At 46.5% G+C, this 27,470-nt stretch overlaps 1 protein-coding gene across 1 annotated transcript in view; it reads left to right on the plus strand.

Annotated features, from left to right (window-relative positions):
* Positions 1 to 27,470, plus strand: part of TEKT5 (tektin 5) — a 67,098-nt gene that overhangs the window by 18,492 nt on the left and 21,136 nt on the right. Inside the window, exon 5 of the mRNA XM_001505502.4 lies at positions 6,965 to 7,187. Within this exon, the coding sequence (XP_001505552.2) occupies positions 6,965 to 7,187 (223 nt within the window). The remainder of the gene's footprint in view (positions 1 to 6,964; positions 7,188 to 27,470) is intronic.

A 27,470-nucleotide genomic window follows, 5' to 3' on the forward strand; every position in this document is an offset into this window, starting at 1 on the left:
TACAAAAACATTCAGGATATATCATCCCACTCCTCAAAAAACTCCAGTGGTTGCCCATCCATCTCCAACTCAGACAAAAACTCCTCACCATTGGCTTTAAAACACTCATTCACCTTGCCCCTTCCTACCTCACCTCTCCACTCTCCTACTACAACCCTAACACTTCACCCCTCTAATGCAAACCTTCTCACTGTGCCTCCATCTCATCTATCTTGCCTCTGATCCCTCACCCACATTCTGCCTCTGGCCTGCAAAGCCTTCTCTCCTCAAATCCAACAGACAGTTATTCTCCCTTCCATCAAAGCCTTATTGAAGGCACATCTCCTCCAGGAGGCTTGCCCTGACTAAGCCTCCCCTTTCCTCTTCTCCCACTCCCTTCTATGTCCCTCTGACTTACTTCCTTTGTTCTTCCCCGCTCCTAGTGCTCCAGCACTTACATACATATTGGTCATTTTCTTATTTATATTAATGTTTGTCTCCCCTCCTCTTGACTGTAAGCTCATTGTGGGCGGGGAATGTGTCTGTTTATTGTTGTAGTGTACTCTCCCAAGTGCTCAGTACAGTGTTCTGCATGCAGTAAGCGCTCACTGAATATTATTGAATGAATGAATGTTCAAGGGGTCACGAGGGAGAGAATCTGGAAGCTGTGCTGCCATTTTCTGGGACCTCTCCTTACAGCTAGTAAGTGCTAGTGGATTCAACTTAGTTCTAGATTGCAAACTTCTTGAGACCAGGGACATGTAGAATAAATAACTAGGTTAGGTCAGTGTAGAATGGCACACCCACATACAGTGGCTGGCAATGGTGCTACTTGTACTCTCCCAAGTGCTTAGTTCAGCGCTCTGCACATAGTAAGCGTTCAATAAATACCATTGATTGATTGATTGATGATGATCACAATGATAATCGTGGTATTTAAGCACTTAGTATGTTACAACCACTGTACCAAGAGCAGGGATAGAGTAAAATGGAGGTTGGATACAGTCCCCATCCCACAGTGGGCTCATAGTCTAAGAGGAAATAAGAACAGGTCCCTTATCCACATTTTCCTGATGAGGAAAGTGAGGCTCAGAAAACTTAAGTGACTTGCCCACGGGCACAACTCAGACAAATGGCAGAGCTGGGATAAAAACCCTGTCCTCTGACTCCCAAGCCAGGCTGCACTCAAAGGAATTAAACATCAATAAGTGTCTTGTGACATCACATGGTTTACAACAGCACTCAGGGTATTTTGGTGACTTATATGGCTACAGTTTTCTAGAAATCTAACCATGTTTTCTTTTCAGTTTTTTTTTTTGTTTTTTTTGTTGGGGGGAGGGTTTGGTATTTGTGAAGTGCTTATTATGTGCCAGGCACTGTTCTAAATCCTGTGTAGATACAAGGTAATCAGTTTGGACACAGTCCATGTCCCACATGGGACTCAAAGTCTTAATCCCCATTTTCCAGATGAGGTACCTGAGGCCCAGAGAAGTGAAGTGACTTGCCCCAGGTCACACAGCAGGCAAGTGGTGGAGCTGGGATTGGAACCCGGATCCTTCTGACTGCTGGGCCCGTGCTCAATCCACTAGGCATGCTGCCCCTCACTGGTTCTACCCAAACCTGAGAGAATTTTTCCAAAGTCACCTGACCTCCCATTTGCTCCAGAGCCTTTGTGCTCCTCCACCCAGACCTCCCTCAACCCAAATGTCCCATCTGGGCCAGGGAACTCCATGATGGGGGGCGGGGGGGGTTGGCAATGAAAATGCAAATATTGGACTGAGATAACTGGACAATCCCATAGAAAACTGGATGGATGATCACTTCTTCCCAGATGGGATTGGCCTGATTCCGTTTGGGGAGTCCAGGGCACTGACTGCAGTCGTCTTTGCCTGCCTTCTCTCCTGGACAGAGGAGGGGCTTGTGCTTCCAATTTGGGATAATTATGCCTCTTCTCCCTAAGGAGCTTTCTGGGTAAACAGGACAAGGCATGGCCCCATTGTCTAGCTTGCTGTGGGCAGGGAATGTGTTTATTGTTATGTTGTTATACAGTGCTCTGCACACACTAAGTGCTCAATAAATACGATAGAATGTCCCGAATGTATGGGTCCTCTGGCTGGTCAGCCCCTCTCTGGAAGCAATTTAGAGCCTCTGCAGCATCATGCAATAAGCCAGAAAGAGTAAATGGAGTCTCAGTCAGTCAATCGTATTTATTGAGCACTTACTGTGGGCAGAGCACTGTACTCGGTGCTTGGGAGAGTACAGTACAACAATAAAGAGACACATTCCCTGACCATAATGAGTTTACTGTCTAGACGGGGAGACAGACCTTAATATAAATGCATAAGTGACAGAAATGTACATAAGTCCTTTAGGGCTGGGAGGGGGTGATGAATATAGGGACAAAGTCACAGCGACACAGAAGGGAGTGGCAGAAGAGGAAGGTCTCTTGGAGGAGATGTGCCTTCAATAAGGCTTTGAAGCAGGGGCACAGTCACTGTCTGCGCAGTATGAGGGAGGGCGTTCCAGACTAGAGGCAGGATGTGCAGCTTCCAGAGATGCCTAATCAATCAATTATTCCTATTTATCTAGCACTCACTGTGTTCAGACCACTGTACTAAGTGTTTAGGAGAGAACAATATACAATATAGCAGAGTTGGTAGGTACATTCCCTGCCCATGATGAGCTAATATACTTCAACCCCGGAGAGAATGTTGGAGAATCTGACTTGGATGGTGAAAGAAAGTGTGGTTGGAGATTGATTCCACCAAAGGACCTCTCCAAGTTTGTTTTGATTTCAGATTTACATTTTGTGTCAACTGGATTCTGTGTCACGTGTTCACAGTATCAATGTACCAAACCTTCTGCCACTGCCCTCATTTGGCAGGGCCCAGATGACTCTTCATCTCCTCGTGTTTATTGCTAGTTTGACTATTTGTGCCCTCAGCTAGGGTGCTGAGAGGGCAGCTGCCGTGATGCCCTGGGAGTAGCATGGCTCCAGGATGTTTCCAAAACAATACAAATCAACAACTAGGCCCCTGGACTGAGCTGCCAGCCACAAAAGCCTGCTTTACTGGGAAGGATGGTGTTTCACTGGAAGGGTGAGAATTCCCCTATTTCTCCTCTTCCCCTAAGGCCCTGGAAAGCCCAGGGCATGTAGCCAGCGCGAGATCCCTGGCCATGGTCAGGATCCACTTGACAAAGAATGCCACATTAAGGCCGACAAGCGACAGAGAACCTTCTCAGGGACAAACTCTTCCCACAGGATTGTTTCCTGCTCTTGTTTGTGCCCAAGTCAGAGAAACCTTGGATTTTTTTTGCCAGAGAAGAGTCGGTTGCCAGAATTGGAGTAGTTTTTGATACACCTGCTTTGTTCTTCCTAGAAAGTAGGAAATTCTGTAACCACCCAGACACCACCGCCACCATCTTCCCTGAAGCAGAAGCTCCTCATTTTGGAGTTCATCTTTTACTCTTCCTTGTCTTTCACTTCTCGCATTTGTTTTCCTCCATTATCTTTTCCAGATCTTTCCCCTTCCCCTCCACTCATACCACCCCTGGCCCCTATCCTTTATCATCTCCTGGCTAGAAATGACCTCAGTCTTCTTATAGATGTCTCTCCCTCCATCTGCCCTACAGTTTTCTCTTCAGATCATCTGTCTCTAAAATGCTGATCAAAAACCTCCAAGTCTGTGACTTGGTATTAAACAGAGACTCCCATTCATTGATTCAAGGCCCTCCACCAGCTATCTCCTTCTATTTTTTCCAGCCCCCTTAGATTCATTGATACTAATAAGGGTAATACTTGTTAAGCACTTACTGTATTCCAAGGTCTATACTAAGCGCTGGGGTAGATACAAGGTAATCACTTAATTTCTCTGTGCCTCAGTTCTCTCATCTGTAAAATGGGGATTAAGACTGCGAGCCCTACTTGGGATAGGGACTGTGTCCAACCTGATTAACTATGCCTTGGCACATAGTAAGCGCTTAACAAATAGCAAAGGAAATATACAAAGGACCTCTCCATTCAGTCAGACATGGTTTTTGTCCCACAGGTGCTTGCATTCTAAGTGGAAGGGAGAAAAGATATTGAATCCCCATTTTAGAGATGAGGGAACCGAGGCCCTGAAAAGTTAAATGACTTGCCCAAAGTCACACAACAGGAAAGAGGCAGAACGGGGATTAGAACCCAAATTCTCCAACTCCCAGGCCTGTGCTCTTTCTACTGGGCCCCCGCTGCAGTCTATCACTCTTGGCTCCTCCCAAGCTTTCTGGCTGTACCTTGCTCTCTACTGGCTAGACTCTGATCCACTGTGCCCTCCCCTTTTCTTTAAATCTGCCAAACCACTTCCTTTCACCACCTTCCCAGACCTTGTAAGAAGCCAAGCAAAATGGTCTAGTAATTAGAGAGTGGGCCTGGGAGTCAGAAGAACCTGGGTTCTAATCCCAGCTCTGCCACTTGTGTCTGCAAGTCACTTAACTTCTCTGTGCCTCAGTTCCCTCATCTGTAAAATGGGGATTAAGACTGCGAGTCCTACTTGGGATAGGGACTGTGTCCAACCTGAATAACTATGCCTTGGCACATAGTAAGGGCTTAATAAATAGCAAAGGAAATATACAAAGGACCTCTCCGTTGTATTTACTGAGAGATTACGGTGTGCAGAGCACCGTGCCAAACATTTCAGAAAATACCATACAACAGAGTTAGACATTCCCCAAGTAATCCTCACCTCTCTGATCAGGTCAACTCATTAGCCACCCTTAGCACTTTATTGTTGTTGCCAGTTGAACCCCTGCTTTTCCCAAGAGGGGCCCAGTGGGAAGAGTTCGGGCCTGGGATTTGAGAGTCCAGGACATCTGTCTCCTTGTCTGTTGTGTGACCTTGGGGAGGCCGGTTAATTTGTCATTGTCTCAGTTTCCTCTTCTGTAAAATGGGGATTAAATGCCTGTTTCCCACCTTCTTACACTGTGAACTCTAGTTGGGACAGGGACTGCATATAATCTGATTGCACTGTATCTACCCCAGCTCCTTGTAGAGTGCTTGGCACAGAGTTTGTGTACTGTCTATGAATGCCTGCCTCCCCTATAATAATGGTGGTATTTATTAATCTTCTACTATGTTCCAAGCACAGTGGTAAATTCAAAATAATTGAATCAGACAGTCTCAGTCCCACTAAGATCTCACATTCCAAGCAGGAGGGCGAACAACTATTTTGTCTTCATTTTACAGATGAGAAAACTATGCACTAAGAAATTAAGTGGCTTGCCCAAAGTCACACAGCAGGAAAATGGCAGAACTGGGACTAGGACTCAGATTTTCTGACTCCCAAATCCCATGTTCTTTCCACTAGGCAACACCACTTCTCCCTGGATCAAACAATGTGGTGGGGGAGAGGTTTGAAATTATTGGCACAGATGAGGATTTGGATTACTTGTGAGTTTCAATTAGAAGGGCTCTCCTTGTCTCCGTTACCAAGGATATTGAGAGTTGCTACTGGGTCATCATTCTTCACCATCAGATAGAAATCTTTCCTTTTCTTCCCTTCCTCTTTCTCTAAAGTGCCTGTACCCTTGACCACAATCACATACAAAGGCTTTCTGCGCTAAGCAGCACGGACTGATGAATTCTGCTTTCATGTGAATTCCTGAGGAGAATGGAAGAGTTTCGTGCTATTTTCCCAATGGTTAGACCACGGGATGGGCAGAGGTTAGTGGGCAGGGACAGTCGGGGTGACCGGTCAAGAAAGCTGCTGTTCGAGGACATTATAACTGACCCCCACACAGTCATAAATTCTCAAGGCTGCTAGATAGCAGCTGAGCATTTTCACTTACATACTTTTTCTTATCAGCTTTCCCTACACTTCATAGTTTCATGTTGATGATGGAGAGTAAGGATCAATGTACTAGTACAATTTCTTAAAATCTGTACTTCTCTTGAAGCCCAGTTTCTTTAAGTCCAGCTTAATTTTGTTCAGAATCTGAGTCCATGGGACTCTGTTCATTTGGGCTACACTGAATTTTCTGATGATCTCTAAAAATCCAGAGACACATTGTGCTGCAGTTCATTGAGCACAGCGAATTCATTTCCTTGGACTGTGTAATGTAAATGGACGCAAAAATCCCATGAGGAAGACCGCTTTTCCCAAGAGATTGTTCCAGAAAAGTGAATTTTGGGGGGGGTTTCCTTTCAAACTAGCTTTTATAGAAATCATTATCAGTATTATCACTACCAGTGTCATTATTTATATTTTTATGATATATAATAAGTATTATATATTTATTTTAATGTCCGTCTCCCCCTCTAGACTATAAACTCCTTTTGGGCAAGGAATGTGTCTACCAACTCTGTTGCACTGTACTCTCCCAAGTGCTTAATATAGTTCACTGCATACAGTAAGTGCTCAGTAAATACCATGGATTGATTGATTGAAGTAAGACTGAAAAACATGAATCTTATAACTACTTTTAATACCAGTTGAGCACCTACTTTGTGCATAGCACTCTACCAAGGCTTGGTAATTCATTAATAATAATGATCGTAATTAGAACAATTTATTTATTAATTCATCTATTTATTTATTTCTACTAATGTCCATCTCCCCCTCTAGACTGTGAGCTCATTTTGGGCAATATGTCTGTTGTTGTTATATTGTACTTTCCCAAGTGCTTAGTACAGTGCTTTGCACACAATAAGCACTCAAGAAATACAATTGAATGAATGAACAATAACTAATGGTGTTTGTTAAGCACTTACTATGTTCAAGTCACTTAACTTCTCTGTGCTTCACTTACCATATCTGTAAAATGGGGATAAAAGACTGTGAGCCCAACTGGGATAGGGACTGTGACCAATCCGATTTTCTCATATCCACCTCTGCGCTTAGTATGGTGTCTGGCGCAAAATAAGCGCTTAATACCACTGTTATTGTTATTATTACATTTGGTGGCTCTTCTCCACTGGGTGTCATTTGTTGTGTGTTTTCCCTTCCAGGGTCTCGGTGCCAGAGACTTGGGCCAAGTTCAGTGATGACAACATCAGGCATTCTCAGAACATGAGGGCCAACTGCATCAAGCTCCGGGAAGAGGCCGAGAATTTACTCGAGACCACGTCCGATCAGATGTGGAAGCAGTTCACCGCCACCAACATGGCCCTGACCATCCGTGTTTCCGAGGAGACCGATATCATCAATAAGCTGCAGATATACCTGGCTAAGGTGAGGAGACCTCTCTCGACCCGGCAGACCAGTCACAAGGCAGAGGTTGTCGGGGGGAATTGTACATGCTCTTTGCCTCACGGCAGCTGGCCGGGGGAGCCCTTGCTAAGACTCAGGAGGGAGCATTTGGCGAGTTGAGGCTAGGGATGAAAGCCATCAGAGCAATCTTCCTTGAGGTTGCTTTGCAAAACCTCCTGTGTTTGCTGGTGGATACTGGGAATTCTTGCAGATCTGGAACTGGGATATTCCTGCGTGATTGGCAGAAGTACTGAAGGCAGCCATGAGGAGCTCCCAGCCTTTCTGCCCTTCTCCAGCTAAGGTCTCCCCCTGTGCTAGGGGCTTGATAATACATTAAATTATGTTCTGTAAATTAATGTACTCTCCCAAGTCCTTAGTAGCTCTGCACATAGTAAATGCACAATAAATACAGTTGATGAAGATGATACTTTTGAACATCTACAAGGCTCTCTCCTGGAACCTCCTACTCTTCTCGCTTTACAGACGCTCTCTCGAGGAGCTCATCTTTTTGCATGGCTTCAGCCAACATCATCAGCGGTATTTATCGAGAGCTTACTGTGTGCAGAGTACTGTATTAAACACTTGGGAGAGCACAGTACAGCAGAGTTGGAAGACAGGTTCCCTGCTTACCGTCTAGAGTTTACATTCAAAAGTCTACAGTCATCCACCATTATGTGGGAAAATCCCAAATCTTCCTCTTGAGCCCTGATCTCTCATCCAACCTACAATCCTGCCTCTTGCATCAAGGACATCTCCACTTGGATGACCAGCTGGCACCTCAAGCTCAACAGGTCTAAAACAGAATTCCCCCTCTGTCTCCTTAAGTCCACTCTGTCACTAGACGTTCCCCTCCTAAAAACTGTGGTATTTGTTAAGTGCTTTGTTTGTGCCAAGCACTGTACTAAGCACTGGGCTAGATACAAGATAACCAGTTCCCACATGGGGCTCACAGCCTGAGTAGGAGGGAGAGAAGGTATTGAATCCCCATTTTGCTGATTAGGGAACTGAGGCACAAGTGACTTGTCCAAGGTTACCCATCAGACAAGTGGCAGAACTGGGATTAGAAAGAACATAGCTCCTCTGGTTCCCAAGCCTGTGCTTTTTCCTTTAGACCATGCAACCTCCCCATCTTAGTAGATAATACCATCATCTTTCCTGTCCCAGAAGGTCCCTATTTACTGCCAGATTCAGCCAGTTCTTCCTCTTCCTCTCCACTCCAACCCACTCACCCTGATACTGGCTCTGGTCTTATTGCGGCTAAACCATTGCATCAGCCTCCTGTCTGGTCTCCCTGCCTCCAACCTCTCCCCTGTCCAATCTACACTACATCCTGCAGCTTGAAGATCGACTTCCTGGGTGGCTCTCAGCCCACATCTCTCCCCTCCTTCAAACCCACCACTGAGTTTCCCATGCTTCTCTGCATTAAGACCAAACTTCTCACAACTGGTTTCAAGGCTCTCCAACTCACCTTTCCCTACATATCTACTCCATTCACTCGCTACTGCCCAAATTGCTCTTCTTTCCTCCAAGCTAACCTAACTTTACCTCACTCTCAACCCTCCTACCTGGCCTGGAACTCATTCTTTCCCCAAATCTGACTGACCATTGCCCTCCCTATATTCAAAGCCCTCTTCTGCCAGTAAGCCTTCCCTGATTAAGTCCCAGCACCCCAAATTACACAAACCCATCCGCCATCTCTAGCAGGTGTGCATTTCTCTTCGTCCATCCTCAGCACTTATTTATACATGCTTATTCAACTGTATAGTCACTTATTTTGAATGTTCTAGAGAAGCAACATGGCACAGTGGATAGAGCCCAGGCCTGGGAATCAGAAGGTCATGGGTTCTAATCCCAGCTCTATCACTTGTCTGCTGGTTTGACTTGGGCAAGTCACTTCACTGAGTCCCACATGGGGCAGGGACTGTGTCCAACCCGATTTGTTTGTATCCACCCTAACACTTAGAACAGTTCCTGGAATATAGTAAGTGCTTAACAAATACCAAAATTATTATTTGGAGATAAGAGTACAAACTCATTGTGAGCAGGAACCACTTGATTTCCTTGTTCTGTATTTCTCCCAAGCTTAGTAAACTGCACTACATACAGTGAGAACTCAATAATTGCTATTACTATGACTACAAAACTGGCCCTAAACTTCCTTTCCCTTCACCATCCCAAACCAGTCCAGAAACAGCAGGATCAGACTCACTCAAGGGCGACTTCAGCATCCCCATCTTCTGCTCGATTCTTGGTCCGGTCATGCTGAGGTCTCTTTGCTGGTTCCCCAAGGCAGCAGCGGGAACCCCCAAAGGTGGCTTGTGTCACAGAAGTCCCCCCACCCCCAGAAGGATCCTCCATGGGTCAGTTGAGGAACCCTCCCCAGTGGGCCCTCTCTGCCAACTCCAATTGCTCTGGATCCTCAGGTCAGATCCTCCAGTCCAACCTCTGCTCTGACTCCTCCCTGAAATATCTCACTTGAACTGCGCTTGGGGGGTTTTGTCGCAAGCAAGTGGGTTTTATGCCTTTTCCCCGCTCTTTTGTTTAAGAATCAAATGCATTTCCTTCTCCTGTGTTGCACTACCAAGATGACCAACACACAGGATGCGTGGGGCTCCTCTGGTGTGCATGTTTGGTTGTATATTTGCAGCTGGTCGTTGGCGGGGAGAAGAGAGGCTTGATTGAGCATCGACCGTCGGCATTTCTCCAGGGAGGTTTCTGATTCTGATTCAGCTCCTGGTCTGCATCACCACACAGCTTTCTCCACTCTCTCAGCTCTTTTATTCATCTCAATTACTTCATCTTCGGTTATTATGCTGCACGTCCAATGTGCAGATAGAAAATCTTTTTAAAAAACAAGCCATTTTGGCATCTGTTAAAGCAATGAGATAAAAATTCAACCATCTTGAAAATGTCATCCTTCTGTTGTGCATATCTATCCCAAACTTTTATGCAGAAGAATGTTTTAGATACTCAACCTCTTTAGAAACAGTGCTTACTAGTGTTTGATTTTTATATGTCTAATTTCAACTTTGGTCTTCCATTTGTAAGCTCTTCAGAACTTCTCAGTTTTCTCACCGATGTGGGGGTTTACTGAGTGCTTACTGAGTACAGAGCACTGTCCTAAGTGCTTGGGAGTGTACAATACAATAGAGTTGGTAGACATACCCTGTACAGCAAGAAGCTTACGGTCTAGAGGGGAGAGATGCACATGTCCTCCAGGAAGCCTTCCTTACTTCTCATTTCCCCATTCAGTTTTCCTTTTCTTCAGGGAAGCCTACTGCATTTGTTTCTGAACCCTTTGAGCACTTTGGTACTCATCACACCCCAGGCCCACAGAATTGATGCACATATCCTTTTTACTCTACCGCTTCCCTTATCTATTATTTTAATGTTTGCCTTTTCCACTAAAAATGGTAATAACGGTGGTATTAATGGCAGTGCCAGGCACTGTATTGAGCACTGGGGTAGATACAAGCAAATCAGGTTGGACACAGTCCCTGTCCCACAGGGGACTCAGAGTTTTAATCCCCATTTTACAAATGAGGTAACTGAGGACCAGAGAAGTTCAGCGACTTGCCCAATGTCACAGCAGACAAGTGGTGGAGCTGGCATTAGAACCCAGGTCCTTCTGACTCCCAGGCCTGTCTCTATCCACTAGGCCATGCTGCTTCTCTAGTCCTCTTCCAAACTGAATTGATTGACTGGGATTTAAATCGAATGGACACTTTCACCCAGGTTCGAATCTGGGTTGGACTGCTTCTCTGAAGACGTGAGAGTCAAGTGTTCATTTGGGCCCATTCACTCAGGATCTTTAATCAATCAGAAGTATTTGTAGAGTGCCTATCCTGTGCAGAGCACTCTATTAATTGTTGGAGAGAATACAACAAAGTCAGCAGTCATACTCCTTTACTGTCAAAAAAGCCTCAAGGGATCCATAAATAGAATTTTTCCTGTACCCTCCATGAGGTGGGCCAATGCAATTCCATCATTCAATCGTATGTATTGAGCACCTACTATGTGCAGAGCCCTGTACTAAGCACTTGGGAGAGTACAATATAACAGAGTTGGCAGAGCCATTCCCTGCCCACAAGGGGCTTACAGTCCAGAGGGGGAGACAGGTATTAAATTATGGCCGTGTAAGTAAGTGTTGTGAGGCTGAGGGTGGGGGTGAATAAAGAACACAAACGCAAAGGAAGAGGGAGGTAGAGGAAATGAGGGCTTAGTAGGGGGCTTAGTCGAGAAAGGCCTCTTGGAAGAGATGTAATTTTAGTAAGGCTTTGAAGGTGCGGAGAGTGATTGTCTGCCATATATGAAGGGGGAAGGAGTTCCAGGCCAGGACAGGCAGGAGGACATGGGCAGTGTCAGTGGCAAGAGAGACAAAATCAATAAGTGCTTGGATCAACGTGGTAGCAATTTGGATGCAGGGAAAAGGGCAGATTTTAACGATGCTGTGATAGAACTGACAGGATTTGGTAACAGATGAATATGTGGGTTGGATGAGAGATGAATCGGGGATAATGCCAAGGTTACTGACTTGTGAGACAGGGAGGTCTGTTGTGCTGCCTCCAGTGATGGGAAAGTCAGGGGGAGGACAGAGTTCGGATAAGAAGTTGAGGAGTTCTGTTTTGTACTTGTTAAGTTTGAGTTGTTGGCCGGGCATCCAAGTAGAGATGTCCTAAAGGCAGGAGGAAATACGAGACGGCAGGGAAGGGGAGAGATCAGGACTGGAGGTGTAGATTTAGAATCAGCTGGAGATGCAGCTGATTCGTTTTGCATTTACGAATTCCACCAGATTTGGAATCACAGTGATTAAATGTGCTGGGTGATGAGCAAAAATTGAAATAAACAGCACACCTTCCCTGCCCACTAGGAATTTGCAATCTAAAGGCTGGTAGCTACAGTTGCTACCGACATCTAATGACACAGAAAGGTATAGGGTTGTGCATATCATTTAAAGAGAGGGAGAGAGGAAAGGTGGAGTTCTTTAGAATGAATTTAAGGGTGTTGTGATTCTTCATGTTAAAATGATTATCTTTTCTCCCCTTAGATTTTAGTTTTCTGTTTGATTTCCACGTAGCCAACAACCCCCAAAATGGCTCATCTTCCCTGGAGGGGGTTGGGGGTCAAATCCTTCCCCAATTGTCCAGACTTGCTGTGGTCAAAGGGGCGAGGGGCCCAGGCTTTGAGTAGATTTGCTACCTTGGAGCCAAAGAGACCTATTTATTTAAAGAAGTCTGGAACCCATTTCTAAATGGGAAATACTTTTCTGCTTTGCAAGCAGCAGAATCTCTTCCAGAGAAACACTGGGGTAGCCAATTCATTTCAGGGTGTTTCTAAAAATGGTTCACCCGCAGGGAGGGGCAGAAAATGACCCAAGATGTCAGCCAGGAGGAAACAATGTTAGGAGGTATTGTCACTAGCTCTTTGGAACAGAGCAGTTTGGGGTCTCAGTTAGTTTTGTTATGCTTCCTCATATTTAAATCCTGAAAAAAAATAACTTCAACCTCCTCCATTTGGCCAGTATTTTCTCTTTTTCCTTTCTCCTCACGAATTTCTCCCTCTCATCTCCTCTTTCCTCTCCTCACTAATTCCTCCCTCTCTCTCTTGCTCCTCACTAATTTTTCCTTATCTCCTCTCTCTCTCTCCCCTAATTTCTCCCTCTCATCTCTCTCCTCACAAACTTCTCCCTCTCATCTCTCCTTCTCACTCTCCTAATTCTCCCTCTCATCTCTCCTTCTCACTCTCCTCACTAATTCTCCCTCTCATCTCTTCTCTCTCCTCACTTCTCCCTCTCATCTCTCTTTCTCCTCACTAATTTCTCCCTCTCATCTCTCTCTAACTTCTCCCTCATCTTCTCTCTCTCTCATTCTCCTCACTAATTTCTCCTTCTTATCACCTCTCTTTCTCTCTCTCTCATTTTCTTACATGAAGTTCTAATACAAAGAATGTAGCAGGTCTGATTGTGGGCTGTGGTGCCTCAGAAAGAGCTCTGATTTTGTTGGAAAACAGGCCACCCTTCCTGGGTGAGGTAAAAAAAAAATATTTGTTATGCGCTTACTCTGTGTCAAGCACTGTACTAAACCCTGGGATAGATACAAGATAATCAGGTTGGGCACAGTCCAGGTCCCACAGTCTTTATTCCCATTTTACAGATGAGGTAACTGAGGCACAGAGAAGTTCTCCAAAGTCACACAGCAGACATGTGGAAGAGCCAAGATTAGAACTCAGGTCCTTGTAGAGCTTGGATTAGAACCCAGGTCCTTCTGATTCCCAGGCCTGTGCTCTATTTACTAGGCCACGTCGCTTCTCCATACATGCTTGCTTGGGGTCCCAGTCTGATATAGGGACTAGGCTGGGTGAAATTTAGAATGTGGACAGGTCATACAAAAGTGCCCCAAAGTTTGTTTTGGGGTTGCAAATCTATTGGTTGCCAGAAGTTTTTTTTTTAAAGTAAATTCCACTTGAGAAAAATACTCATAGCTGGGCATTTTCTGCTGTTTTCACTCTCATTCTATCCCAATTCTTCTCAGTTCATATCTCAGAACACAGCTCCTCTGGGCCTCCACCTACCCTATCAATCAGTGATATTTCTTGAGTACTTACTATGTACAGAGCACTGTACTAAGTGCTTGGAAAAGTAGATTACCAGATTAGTAGACATATTTCCCACCCACAGCGAGCTTACACTCTTGCATTTCCTCCTTCCCAATCACTCCAGAACTTTTGCCTTCTCCCTTCCAGGTCTGGATAAAATCTGCCCCAATGTCTAAGCCCTGGGACTTGGCAGCTGGAACCTCGGCAGATATTAAAACCGGCATAAGGGACAGGATCTGTGTCTGGTTTAATTATCTTGTGTCTACTCCAGTGCTTAGTACAGTGCCTGGCATATAGAAAACACTTTAGAAAGATCACAATTATCATTATTATTATTACTGTGGTGGAACTGGACAAGGGACAGGCCAACCCCCAGATGGCTTGACCACTATCCTACCGGACCTCTGGCCACCATAACTATCTCTTCTGTTGTTGGAACACTTTTCTGGCCCCTCACCAACTCTGCTCAGTGCTCTTACTGAATGCTGCCCCTGGCTGACTCAACTGCTGTTCCTCAGTGCCCGTGTTCAACCGCTCAAGCTCCCAAGAACCGATCAGCTGTGGGGGTCTCTGGGGAGAGGGAGAGGACCCCAAAGAGCCTGTGGGACTGGAGGGCTGTCAGGGAGAAACTGACGCTGCCACTTGGGAGCTGGTACTGTTTCTGGGGAAGCTGGAGCTGGTGCTGAGGGAGATGGAACGGTCCTGGGAGCGCTGGAACTGCTTCTGGGGGAGCTGGAGCTGGTCCTGGGGATGCTGGCACTGGACTCCAGATTTGGTTCAAACCTGGGGGAGCTGGCGCTGGAGCTTGAGGCGATGAAGCCGGTCCTGGTGGAGCTGGAACTGTGGGTGGGGAAGCTGGAACTGGTCCTGGGGAGCTGGAACCGCTGCTTGGGGAACTGGAACTGGCCCTGGGAAGCTGAGGCTGTTGCTGGGAATGCTGGCACTGGACTTCAGATTTGGTTCAAACCTGGGGAAGCTGGAGCTGGTGCTTGGGCAGATGAAGCTGGTGCCGGGGAGCTGAAACATTCTGGTGAAGCGGGAGCTGGTCCAGAGAGAGTTGAAGCTGGTGCTGGGAGAGCTGGAACTGGTCCTGGGAGCTGGTGCTGTATTCCAGATTTGGTTCTATTCCTGAGGAGCACCAGCTGAGGCTCAAGCAGGCTTTGAAGGCAACCACTTGCGTGAATCAGTCTTCCAAGGGAATTGCTCGAGACCTTCTAAGTGCAGAGCATTACACTAACGGAGAGAACAGCAGAAGCAGAATAGCTGCCATCGAGGAGCTCACAACCTAATGATGAGACAGTGGCAGCCAGGCTACTCTTATAGGGTGGAGCGGGAGTTCTAGGTGCCCTGTCTTCCTTGCTTCCTGAGCTAATTCCATGCCTCCACACAAACAGCCTGGAGAGGAGTGGGGGTTCACTTGGTCAAGACCTCGTGGGTCACCAGGTCTGACCAGCAGCCTGCCTCAGGCAGGGGAACTCAGGCTGGGGCCTGGGAAGACCTGAGAAGCAGTGTGGCTCCAGTCAAGCACAGGCCCAGGAGATAGACCTGGGTTCTAATCCTTACTCCCTCTTCTGCCACACCATGAAATGGGAATACTAATCTATTCCCCTCCCTGCCCCTCAGCTGGCATCTTGCAAAGATGCATGACACAGCATCTGAGGAGGCTTTAAACTATTTTAGAGAGAAACTGGTTCAACCGAAGGGCAAGCAGAGTGAGGACTGCTCCTTCCAAATGGTCTAAGATGTTTCTCCTGGTATGCTTTCTTTGCTGCTCTGAAGCCCTGTTCTCAGAGTCCTCCTGAGATTTGTCTCCCAGTAAGATAAGCTTTTCCCTCTCAGGGTCTCACCTGGAGAGTTTCCTGTGTGACCTTGGGCAAGTCACTTCATTTCTCTATGCCTCAGTTACTTCATCTGTAAAATGGGGATTAAGGATTTTGAGTCCCATGTGGGACAGGCACTGTGTCCAACCTGATTAACTTGTAGGTACCCGGGTGCTAAGTACAGTGCCTGGGACATAGTAAGCGCTTAACAAATGCCATTAAAAAAACAAATGGGGTTTCCATGTGGTCTCCACTGGCTATAATAATGAAAATAATTATGGCTTTTGTTAAGACCTTACTGTAGTCCAAACACTAACCTAAATTCTGGGGAATACACAATACATTCAGATGAGACACAGTCTCTGTCCCACGCATGACTCACAGTCTAACGGGGAGGGAGATCAGGGATAGAATCCCCATTTTATAGGTGAGGAAACTGAGGCATAGATAAGTTAATTGACTTGCCCAAGATCACACAGCAGGCAAGTGGCAGAGCCAGGATTAGAATCCAGGTCTTCTGACTCCCAGGCCTAATCTCGTTCCACTCGGCCATGCCGCCTCCCTTCTGGTTCCGCCCAGGGAATATAATTCCCTGGGATGGAAATCAGACCTAGGATCTAGTCTCAGCTCCTCTTTGACTTGACTGTAGGACCTTGGGTGATTTGTTTCCTTTCTTCCTTCTTCTCCCTATTCCGCCCCACCATGAAATGGGAATGCTAATCTATTCCCCTCCCTGCCCCTCAGATGGCGTCTTGCAAAAGATCCATGAGACAGCATCTGAGGAGGCTTTGAACTACGTTAGAGAGAGACTGGTTCATCCGAGGAGCAAGTGGAGAGAAGACTGCTGCTTCCAAGTGGTCTAAAATATTTCTCCTGGTATGCTTTCTTTGCTGCTCTGAAGCCCTGTTCTCCGAGTCCTCCTGAGGTTTGTCTCCCATAAAATAAGCTTTTCCCTCTCAGGGTCTCACCTGGAGAGTTCCCGGTACTCTACCGGTCTCGACTAGAGCAGAGAGACCTCTTGGCTCTAGCTTGACCAGTGGCTAGCAAATAGAAGACAATCTGCTTACAAGTCAAAACTCACCCATGCTGGGCAGCAGCGGCATGGGAGAGAGTCGAGGGCAGAGACTCGAATTTACTGCGCGGAAGGAGGCAATGGTAAACCAATTCCATATTTTTACCAAGGAAACTATATGGATCCACTACCAGAACGATTGCAGGTGGAGAGCGGGGCATTCTGGGAAAGATGTGTCCCTGGAAACGACTCAACAGCATAAGACAACATAACCTTGTTTCTAGCGCTGACCTCTGCACTAGAAAATAATCTGCCCTCTTGATGTCCACATCATGACTCCACAGCTAAATCTCTAATCCCAGTTCAAAGACAAAACTACTTTCTGTTATCAGCGGTAGCTCCATCACTTAAATTATGTTTTGGCCTGATACTTGAGAAAGCAGGATATCTGTCCCCAGTTATCATCATCACCACCATCATCACCATCATCACCAATCGCCTTATCTTTCTCAGCCACAAAGTATTTGGCACAATGCCGCTCTTCAAGTTCCTTCATCTTCTGGGGGAGTTCCACTTCCTCAACATTCTCCTCTGTTGCCTCCTAATCCTCTGTGCCCTCGGCTTCCTGCATCCTTTGCCCCACTACCCCATTTGGTTGCCCTTCAGAGAAGGACTCCGCTGAACCATTCGGTTTCCTTTGGCAACCCCAAACACTCTGGAAAACTGCACAGAGCAAGGCATCTCCTTGGAAACATCTTTCCTTTTCGCATTTTGGAAAACAATAAATTTGCAAGATTGCAGAAAGAATCCAGAAGCCTAAGTTCCCCTGGCACAGCCCGATCTCTTTTTCCACCCCAAAAATAATTCAGCATCATTAAGTGCTTTCAGTCCTTAGTCACAAGACAACACATAGACAGATTGTTTTACAAGATGGATCCACTCTGCCAGCACGTTTTTTTTCCTTATAAAACCTTCAAGCTAATTTCTGTTCAACTTGGAGAATGATATGGAATATGCAAAGATATTTTCGGTGGAGCGGCGATCATTTTCTTCCCAGCTGAACATTCTGCAGATGCAAACCTGGCTGTTCTTTTTTCCATGGAAAGGTGTCCAGTGGAATGGTCAGTACCTAACAGACTTTACGGCTTAGACTTTGGGCTATATAGGTTTAACTGGCAAACTGCTGGTCACCTGTGAAATGTCAGGTGATCTCCAAGCTAGTTATCTCTTTATTCGCCTCACCTTCATCTCCACGGATCTCCCAGGGGAGGAGACCAGGAGGGATGAAGAAATGGAGTGGGCCAGTAAACTTTGTACCTATTTGCAAGACCGCATCCGCAGTCTTCGCCGCTGGTTTAGCAGGAATCAGATCGTCCCCAGGGCACTGGGGAGGTGGCCTTCTGCAAAACTAAAACAACAATATCCTGTACAGTAATCCCCACGATTGCCTGCATTTTCAGGATATCCTTTTCCACTCTGCAAACTCCCAGGATCCACCCAGCAAAACTCCTAGCCTCGGAGCCCTGTCTCTTTGTGCTGGAAATGGAGGAGAGCTCTCCTCAGAGAGCAGCTCGGTGTGTTTGTTCACAGCCGGAGAGCAGCGAGCCACCGCTGCTGCTTTGGCACTGCCTCTTTCCTGTGAGGCGTCCAGGCTCTTCTCCGCTGCTCACTGCTGGCTTCTTGCAGTCGCGTCAGAGCTGGCTTGTGCGCGATGTGCTACTTGGGGGGATGCTTAACTTCGTATCGAATGGTCTAGTGCCTCTCCAAAAGTGAAACGGTGCAATGCAGAAGTGACTAGAGGGAAGAATATTCCCTCCACAGAAGTGAACTGAAACCTGCTGGCTTGGGAACTGTAAAACACCCAGAAAGGGGTTAAGCCAGAGCTCAGGGTGAGAGAGAGAGGCGGCGGCCCTGGATGGGTGGGTGATAGCTCGCGTTGGTGGCAGCTGGGGCCTAGGGGTGGGGGTTGGCAACGGGGGGGAGCGGGAGGGAGTGACTGGCAGAACTTGGCTGCCCAGCAGCTGGATAAGGAGGTGAGGGCCCTTTTGGGGGACAGAGTTGCCAGCTGCTGGAAGGGCTCTACTTGTGGCATGGTGGCCTCTAAAAGGACTCTATTTCCATATCAAGCTCAGCCAGGATGAGTTGCAGGAAGGAGGACAGCGGCCTGCAAGCCACCAGCCCACCCTCAGGGGATTTATTCCCTGTCCAAAGAAAGGCGCAAGCTCCAGGGACTCGGGGAATTTGCTGGAGGGAGCGAAGGACCCAGAGGACGGGAGGATCTTTCTGGAACAGCTGGACCCCAATCTCTCGGTTTCCCCCCCTACCGTACTCTAGCCCTCCAAGAGGCATTCATGATTAGGATCATAATCATCATCAGTAGTATTTATTGAGCACTTACTGTGTTCAGAACTGTACTAAGCATTTGGGAGAGTAAAATTATGTTGGTATTTGTTAAGCGCTTACTATGTGCAGAGCACTGTTCTAAGCGCTGGGGGAGATACAGGGTCATCAGGTTGTCCCACGTGAGGGTCACAGTTAATCCCCCTTTTACAGATGAGGGAACTGAGGCACAGAGAAGTGAAGTGACTTGCCCACAGACACACAGCTGACAAGTGGCAGAGCCGGGATTCGAACCCATGAACTCTGACTCCCAAGCCCAGGCTCTTGCCACTAAGCCACGCTGCTTCTCTAACTGTAAAATGCATTTGGGAGTGAAGTTCACTACCCACGATGAGCTTACAGTCTAGAGAGGGGGACAGACATTAATACGAATAATCTATAACATATACTTTATCAGATAAGTGCTATAAAGTTATTTAATAGTAGTTCCTTTGGATAATCGATCACCCATTCAATCAATGGTAATGATAATTATAGGATTTGTTAGGTGCTTACTGTGTATCAAGCACTGTACTAAGCTCCGGGGTAGATACAAGATAATCAGGTTCCACATTGGGCTCACAAGTTTACGTAAGAGGGAGAACAGGTATTTAATCCCCATTTTACAGTTGAGGAAACTGAGGCACAGAGAAGTGAAGTGACTTGTCCAAGGTCACACAGCGACACAAGTAGCAGAGCTAGGATTAGAACCCAGGTCCTCTGGTATTTATTAAGCACTTAGTGGGTGCAGAGTACGGTACTGGGTGCTTCGGGAGAGCATAATACAACAGAGTTGGTAGACACGTTCCCTTCCCACAAGCGGTTTACAACCTTCAGGAGGAGAAAGACATTAAAATACATCACAGGCACGTACATAAGTGGTGTGGGGCTGAGGGTGGGGTAAATACTAAGCGCTTGAAGGGTACAGATCCAAATGCCAGGCCACACAGAAGGGAAATGAGAACTTAGTGGATAGCTTTACGTTGAGCTTCTTTTCAGTGGCGTTGTCTGGTTTTTACACCTCTGTTCAACCATTTGTCCCAAGAGTGGCACTGACAGGAGAGTCAGTCTGGTAGCGAGGCCTTTTGCCAGAAATAACTTTAATCTTTATAAAGCGACATTTGTTCAGTACTGGCTTTGTGCTAAGGACTGGGAGAAATACAAGGTTGTCTCATGTGGGACATGATTCTCTTGTTTTTACCCCAGCACTTAAGACAGTGCTTGACACATAGTAAGCACTTAATAAATATGACAATAATTGTGAGCTCGGAGCCGGTTCCTGTCCCACATGGTGCTCACAATCTATCTTGTCCCCATTTTCCAGATGAGAAAACCGAGACCCAAAGAAGTTAATGGCTTTCCCAAAGTCACACAGCAAGTCAGTATCAGAACTGGGACTAGAACGAAGGTCTTCTGAATTCCATTCCCTGCTTTTACCACCAGGCCATGTGGTCTCGCTAGGCCAAGGGCCAAGTCAGAGCACTAATAATAATAATAATAATTATAGTATTTGTTAAACTCTCACTATGTGCCAGGCACTGTACTAAGCCCTGGGGTAGATACAAGCAAGTCATGCTGAACACAGTCCTTGCCCTATGTGGGGTTCACAGTGTTAATCTCCATTTTTCAGATGAGGGAACTGAGGCCCAGAGAAGTGAAGTGACTTGCCCAAGATCACACAGCAGACAAGTGGCTGAGCCAGGATTAGACCCCAGGTCCTTCTGACTCCCCGGCTTATGCCTTCTCCTCTAGGCCACGCAGAGAGGTAGGGGAGGGTTGGGGGGAGGAGGAATAGGGAGAGGGGTAACCACCAAAAAACCAAAGTATTGGATTGGTTCTTCTGTCCGGCCAGGAAGTGCGGGGGTTTGCCTGGGTTTTCACTCTGCATGTTTTCACTGTGCATTCTCAGTGAAATACTGAAGGAAATTAGGGAATCTTCTTTCAGCAGTGGGAATGTGATTGCCGTGTCTAACGGACAGAGCAGGAATCTAGGCGTCAGGAGATTTGCCTGCTGTGTAAACTTGGGCGAGATACTTAGCTTCCCTCGACCTCGGTTTCATCATCTGTAAAATGGGGATAAATGATCTGTTCTCCCTCGACCGAGTCCCATGTAGTACAGAAACCCTGACTGATCTGATTATCTTGTATCTACCCTGGTGCTCGGCACATAGTAAGCACTTAATCATTTTCATGGTGGGAAGAAGTGATTGGAAGCAGGTGCCTGGAGCCAATCAAGGCCCACATCCTCAACACGTGACATCTTTCAACCTAAGGCAACACAGGATTTAAATGAGTTCATTGAGAGACCTGAGATCAATCGGTCAAAGAAACAATACTCTGAACCTGGCCATAACTTTGAGGTTTCGGAGCAGACCAACGTCTCTCTCCCCAAGGGTAACTCGAGAGCCCAGCTAATGGGATTTGGACCAACTCTCTTGGGATCAACTTGAACCCTGATACTTGTCTTCCCTAAAATTCCTGCAGTACAATCTCTTTTCCTGGGAGCAGCCCAAAGTTTACATCATCCAGGAGGATAAATGAAATCCAGGTGGTAGCGTCCCGGCTCCTCTCCATCCAGACTCTAAGAGACGGGTCGTATTATTGGAAACACCCAAGACTCAGATCAAAGAGTACATTGGTCTTTGTTTGGAATCAAAAGAGAACGCCTCGCATTTTCCCTTCCCAATCTCGTGATAGTCATAAGGAAGCCACTCTCCACACACTCCACACCAGAAGCGCTTTTCCACAGAGGGAGAGCCATCTCAGACCACATGAACAGCTTTTCATCTCCTTTGATCTCATACATCAAAAAGGACTCTCTTTCAATCTCTCTCGCTCAATCTCTCTCTCCAAATTGTGTTCAGATTGTATTTTTGCCTGTTGTGAGAAACCCCACTGGTTCCCAGGAGGCAAAGTCACAGCACATCCCACTGGGACCAAGTTGCCATGACAGGCATCTTTCAGAATGGGTCCTTAATAATAATAATAATGATGATGGTATTTGTTAAGCACTTACTGTGTGCCAGGCACTGTACTAAGTGCTGGGGAGGATACAAGATAATCATAATAATAACGATGGTATTTGTTAAGTGCTATGTGCCAAGCACTGTACTAAGCACGGGGAAAGATCCAGAGCAATCAGGTTGTCCCATGTGGAGCTCACACTTTGAATCCCCATTTTACAGATGAGGTAAAGATAATCAGGTTGGATGCCATCCCTGATCCACATGGGGTTCACCGTCTCAATCCCCATTTTACAGATGAAGTAACTGAGGCACAGAGAAGTTAAGTGACTTGCCCGAGGTTACACAGCAGACAAGTGGAGGAGGTGGAATTCTGCAAGGCCGACACCCGATCCACTCCTAGACCATTACTTTTTGTTGTTATAGTGTTTGTTAAGTGCTTACTATGTGTCAATCCCTGTTCTAAACTATGGGGGTAGATACACGTTAATCAGGTTGGTCACAGTCCCTGTCCCACGTAAGGGTCACAGTCTAAGTGGGAGGGAGGATGGGTGTTGCACCCCCATTTTACAGATGAGGAAGCTGAGGCACAGAGAAATTAAGAGACTTGTCCAAGGTCACACAAGAGGCAAGGGGCAGAACTGGGATTAGAACTCAGGTCCTGTGATTCTCAGGCCCGGGCTCTTTCCACTAGGCCACGCTGCTTCCATTGCAGTTGCACTTTCCATCATCTCGTTCGATGGTGGTGGGGTGAGCTTGGGCTCACTAACCATGGTGGTGAACTAGTTTCCTCTAACTGTGTAGGTTGAGCTTTTTCAGCTTCCTTTAGTAGTAGTCATATGAGCCCCAACTCCCCCTGGTAAGCACTTACTTTGTGCTAGGCACTGTTCTAAACTCTGGGTAGGACATAGTCCCTGTCCCACGTGGGGCTCACAGTCTTAATCCCCATTTTACAGATAAGTAACTGAAGTACAGAGGGTAATAATAATAATAATTATGCTATTTGTTAAGCACTAACTAGATGCCAAGCACCGTTCTAAGTGCTAACTAGATGCCAAGCATTGTTCTAAGCACTGTTCTCAGGTTGTCTCATGTGGGGCTCACAGTCTTAAACCCCATTTTACAGATGAGGTAACTGAGGCATAGAGAAGTTAAATGGTTTGCCCAAGGTCACACAGCAGACAAGTGGCAGAGCAGGGATTAAAACCCATGTCCTCTGACTCCCAAGACCATGCACTTTCCACTAAGCCACGTTGCTTCTCTAAAGTGAAGTGACTTGCCCAAAGTCACATAGTAGACAAGGGGAGTAACCAGAATTAGGACCCAGGTCCTTCTGGTCCCAGGTCCAAGTCAATCCATTAGGCCATGCTGCTTCTCTAGGAAAGAAACTGAGTTACTCACCTATCACCTTTGTTCTCTGAAACCGTGTTAGCTCATCCTACCCCATTCACTCCGCCACCAAAGGCACCCATCTCTTTTACATTCATTCATTCAATAGTATTTATTGAGCACTTACTATGTGCAGAGCACTGTACTAAGTGCTTGGGATGTACAAATCGGTAACAGATAGAGACAGTCCCTGCCCATTGACGGGCTTACAGTCGAATCGGGGGAGAAACACATAAACACGCATTCTTTTTCAGATGATCAGTTAAGCTGTGGAAGTCAAGAAGGGAGTCAAACTGCAGTTACCCCTGAACATGAGAGTAGGGACCAGTGCTTAACTGGGGCCAGGCCTTGATAGTTCCTAGTCTTGACATATCTGGATTTACCTGTTCATAGACCTGGAAACTCTGGACTTCCCAATTCAGAGTGCTGGACCTTCTGGGCTTGCAATATCAATGGTAAAAGTAAAAATGGAAACTCTGTTTAAGGTGCTGTAGACATCTAACCTACTCTACTATGAAAGAGTGCTCTTTTGGGAAACTCAACTTGATTGAATATCTGGAAGCACTCTTGTCATTGGCAGTAATAAATGGTAATAATGTGGCTAACCATCCCACATACCACGTTGTTATAAAATTAGATCCCGGGGTCCACAAAGTGGGTGATCTGATGTAGCCAGACATATTCTGAGAGTAGAGATTACAGGTGAATAAACCTTTTTTGGTTGCCCCGAAAGATGATTGATTTACTCTCTTTGCTCAGGCAAAGGGAATTACTTGTTGGCAAATATCCTCTGAAAAGCTTTTTATCTCACCTCAGAATCACTCACACATCACTCCTTTGCGAGCAGGTGGTTCACAGCAGCCAACGCCCATGATAACCCAGCGCTTTCCAATCCTACTGCCAAGGTAAACTGGGGGCTAAGACCTCAGCCCTGTGAGCAGCCTCTCTTGAAAGAGTTTGGGCATTCCAGACATTGACTTAACAGTGATGCATTTCTCCCAGAGGCCTCAGGGAAACTCGTCAGAAAGCCAAGACTAGGTCCAACCTCCACGGCCTGGCACCCAGCTCAAGACACGCACCTTCTCCGCATGGAGAATCAGTCCTCTGGACCCAGTTTGCCCTCTTCCCTCTGAACGGGCCGACTGTATGTATCCTGACACATAATGGGGTCAGAATTTGGACAGAAAAGGGCGGGGTGGGTGACCAAGAGATGGTGGCATTTCTGTCCAAGAAGTTGAAGGTGGGGATCAACCTATGTGTGCATAGTCGTAGCTCGTAACTGCAGGTGATGCTTGGCTCGTGTGTTTGTGTAGGTGTGTTCACTCCCAACAATGGTTCAGATACCCTGCCCCCCTGTATCTACTCTTAGGAGATAGGTTACTGGGCTTGAAGTTGCCTCAGAACTGAAAGTCACTGAGAAGAAGAAGACAGCGTGCTCTGCCTACCCCCTAGGGTGAAAAAACAAGCTGGCTGGGTAATAATAATGCTAACCATTATACAATTACTACTATTATCATTACTACTTGTAATACGAAAGAAGCAGCGTGACTTAGTGGAAAGAGCACGGGCCTAGGAGTCAGAAGGACCTGGATTCTAATCCTGACTCCGCCACGTGTCTGCTGGGTAACCTTGGGCAAGTCACTTATCTTCTCTGGGCCTCAGTTACCTCATGTGTAGAATAGAGATTTAGGAGTGTGAGCCCCATGTGGGACAGGGACTGTGTGCAACCTGATTAACTTGTATCTACCCCAGTGCTTAGAAGAGTGCTTGACACACAGTAAATGCTTAGCAGGTACCATAATTATTATTACTGTGGCATTTTTATGGTGTCTAGTAAAAGCTTACTATGTGTCAAGCACTGTTCGAAGCGCTGGGGTAGATACAAATCAGTCAGGTCAGACACAGTCCCTATACCACACTGGGCTCACGGTCTAAGTAGGAGGGAGAACAGGTATTGAATCCCCATTTTATACTGAGGAAACTGAGGCACGGAGAAGTGAAGCGATTTGAGGTCACTCAGCAGGTAAGTGGTGGAGCTGGGATTAGAACCCGGGTCCTCTGACTCCCAGACCCAGAACCTTTCCACTAGGCTATGCTGCATCCATTTTAAGCGCTTACTTTACGCCAAATACTATGTTAAGCACTGAGGTAGATATAAGATGATGAAATCGGAGACAGACCCCTGTTTGCTTAGTTCTATGTTTTGGGTGACTCTGTAGTCAGCTGGCATGGGGAAAGGCATTCTTATTGAGCTGGAGAGTTGGAAAAGGCCCACAGGGAAACTCTAACAAGTACTTTGAGGTGGTCTGTCTCCCCCTCTAGACTGTAAATTAGTTGTGGGCAGGGAATGTGTCTGTTATATTGTTGTATTGTACACTCCCAAGCACTTAGTAGGGTGCTCTGCACCGTAAGTGCTCAGTGAATTTAACTGACTGACTGACAAATTTAATTTAATTTGTCAAATTTAAATTGAATTTAACTGACTGACAAAGACTAGCTTTCAACCTTCCTTTAGGAGCTTGAGAGGACACAGACCAGAAAACAGCTGGAAACAGCGTTGTCAGTGAAAAAAATCACAGACTTCAGAGTTCTAATGCTGGTTCCACCACTTGCCTGCTGTGTGACCTTAGTGCGTGACCTTCACTGTTCTGTGCCTCAGTTTCCTCAACTATAAAATTGAGATTCAATACCTGTTCTCTCTCCTGTTTAGACCGTGAACCTCCCGTGGGACAGGGACTGTGTCGGACGCGATTACTTGTATCTACTCCCGTGCTTAGAACAGTGCTTGACACATAGTAAGTGCTTAACCAATACTAGTTTTTTTTAAGAGTAGAGAGAGACAGGAGCCTCAGGAGGAAGAAATTGTTTTCTCTTAAGTCAGAGAAACTTGAAAATTTCTAGAGGGGAAAGGGCGTGTACATCATAAATAGAAAGCTCTATTGAGGGGAAAAAAAACCACCAACAAAAACCCAACGGGCATGCCAGATGCTTAACCTTTCTCAGCCTGATTCTAGTTGAAGGGATCAGCTGGGATAGGTCACCTTCCCTAGGAATTCACGGTAGGCTGGGGAGAGACGCTGAAGGTTCAATTTGCTGGGCATTCCAGGGGCAGACCCCGGGCAGCTGGAGAATAGTACCACCCTGACTTCCCTGGTTTCCCTCTGCTGCCTCTTTTCCTTCCTGCCTCTCCAAGCTGCGGAATCTGGGAGTGGGAGGGCCTGCCCATCCCATCGGATGATCACCTTCCACCAATGAGGGACCACAACCGCTAGGATGGGCAGGCCCTTCTGGAAGCCAGATGCTCAGGTCAGGGGTGACAGTCATTTGTAAAATGCCGCTGCTTGGCTTTGGAGGTGGTGACCTCAGGGGCGTTTCTGTCGTTCTTCTCTTCCTTGTTTTCCTCCTTCCCCTCTGTATGTCCCGGAAGTCAGTGAAAAGCACAGAGCGTTTTTGTGGAAGTGAATGTATGCATGTACATCTATGGTACGTGTGCCTGTTTGTCTGTCTGTGCGCATGCGTGCGTCCATGTACGGGCTTGTGCTTCTCATATATCTTTTTGTGCTCGGAAGGGTGAGTTCAGAGACGGAACTCACCTATATAAACAAAGCCCCACAGGATATAGGCTGGGAGAGAAGGAAGGAGAGGGGGTTGAGGTGATGAGGAGGGGGAGGAGAATAGAATCCCAGAGCTATTTCAGATGGCTTTGGGAACATGCTCAGGTTTCCAGCACTACTGTAAGAACAAAAACTTTCTCCGGATCTCTGAAGACTGCTAGCAATCTCTCCCAACAATGATTTTTTTTTTATCCTCCTCGATTTAATAGAGATCGAACTCCTCTCTCTCCAACTCCAACTCTGGGTTAGGTACAAATATACTGATCCCAGAGAAGGACAGACTTCTTGTGTAACATCCAGTTTGGGGTCGGGCCTCTTTGGAGGAAAAGACAGAGAAACCCAGTTATCAAAATAATTAATCAGTGGTATTTTCTGAGTGCTTACCGGGGACAGATCATTGTACTAAGCGCTTTGGAGAGGACAGGAATAATAATAATTATAATTATGGTATTTGTTAAGCGCTTACTATGTGCCAAGCACTGTTCTAAGCGCTT

Source organism: Ornithorhynchus anatinus, chromosome 2, assembly GCF_004115215.2.
Source record: "Ornithorhynchus anatinus isolate Pmale09 chromosome 2, mOrnAna1.pri.v4, whole genome shotgun sequence".
Taxonomy (NCBI): domain Eukaryota; kingdom Metazoa; phylum Chordata; class Mammalia; order Monotremata; family Ornithorhynchidae; genus Ornithorhynchus; species Ornithorhynchus anatinus.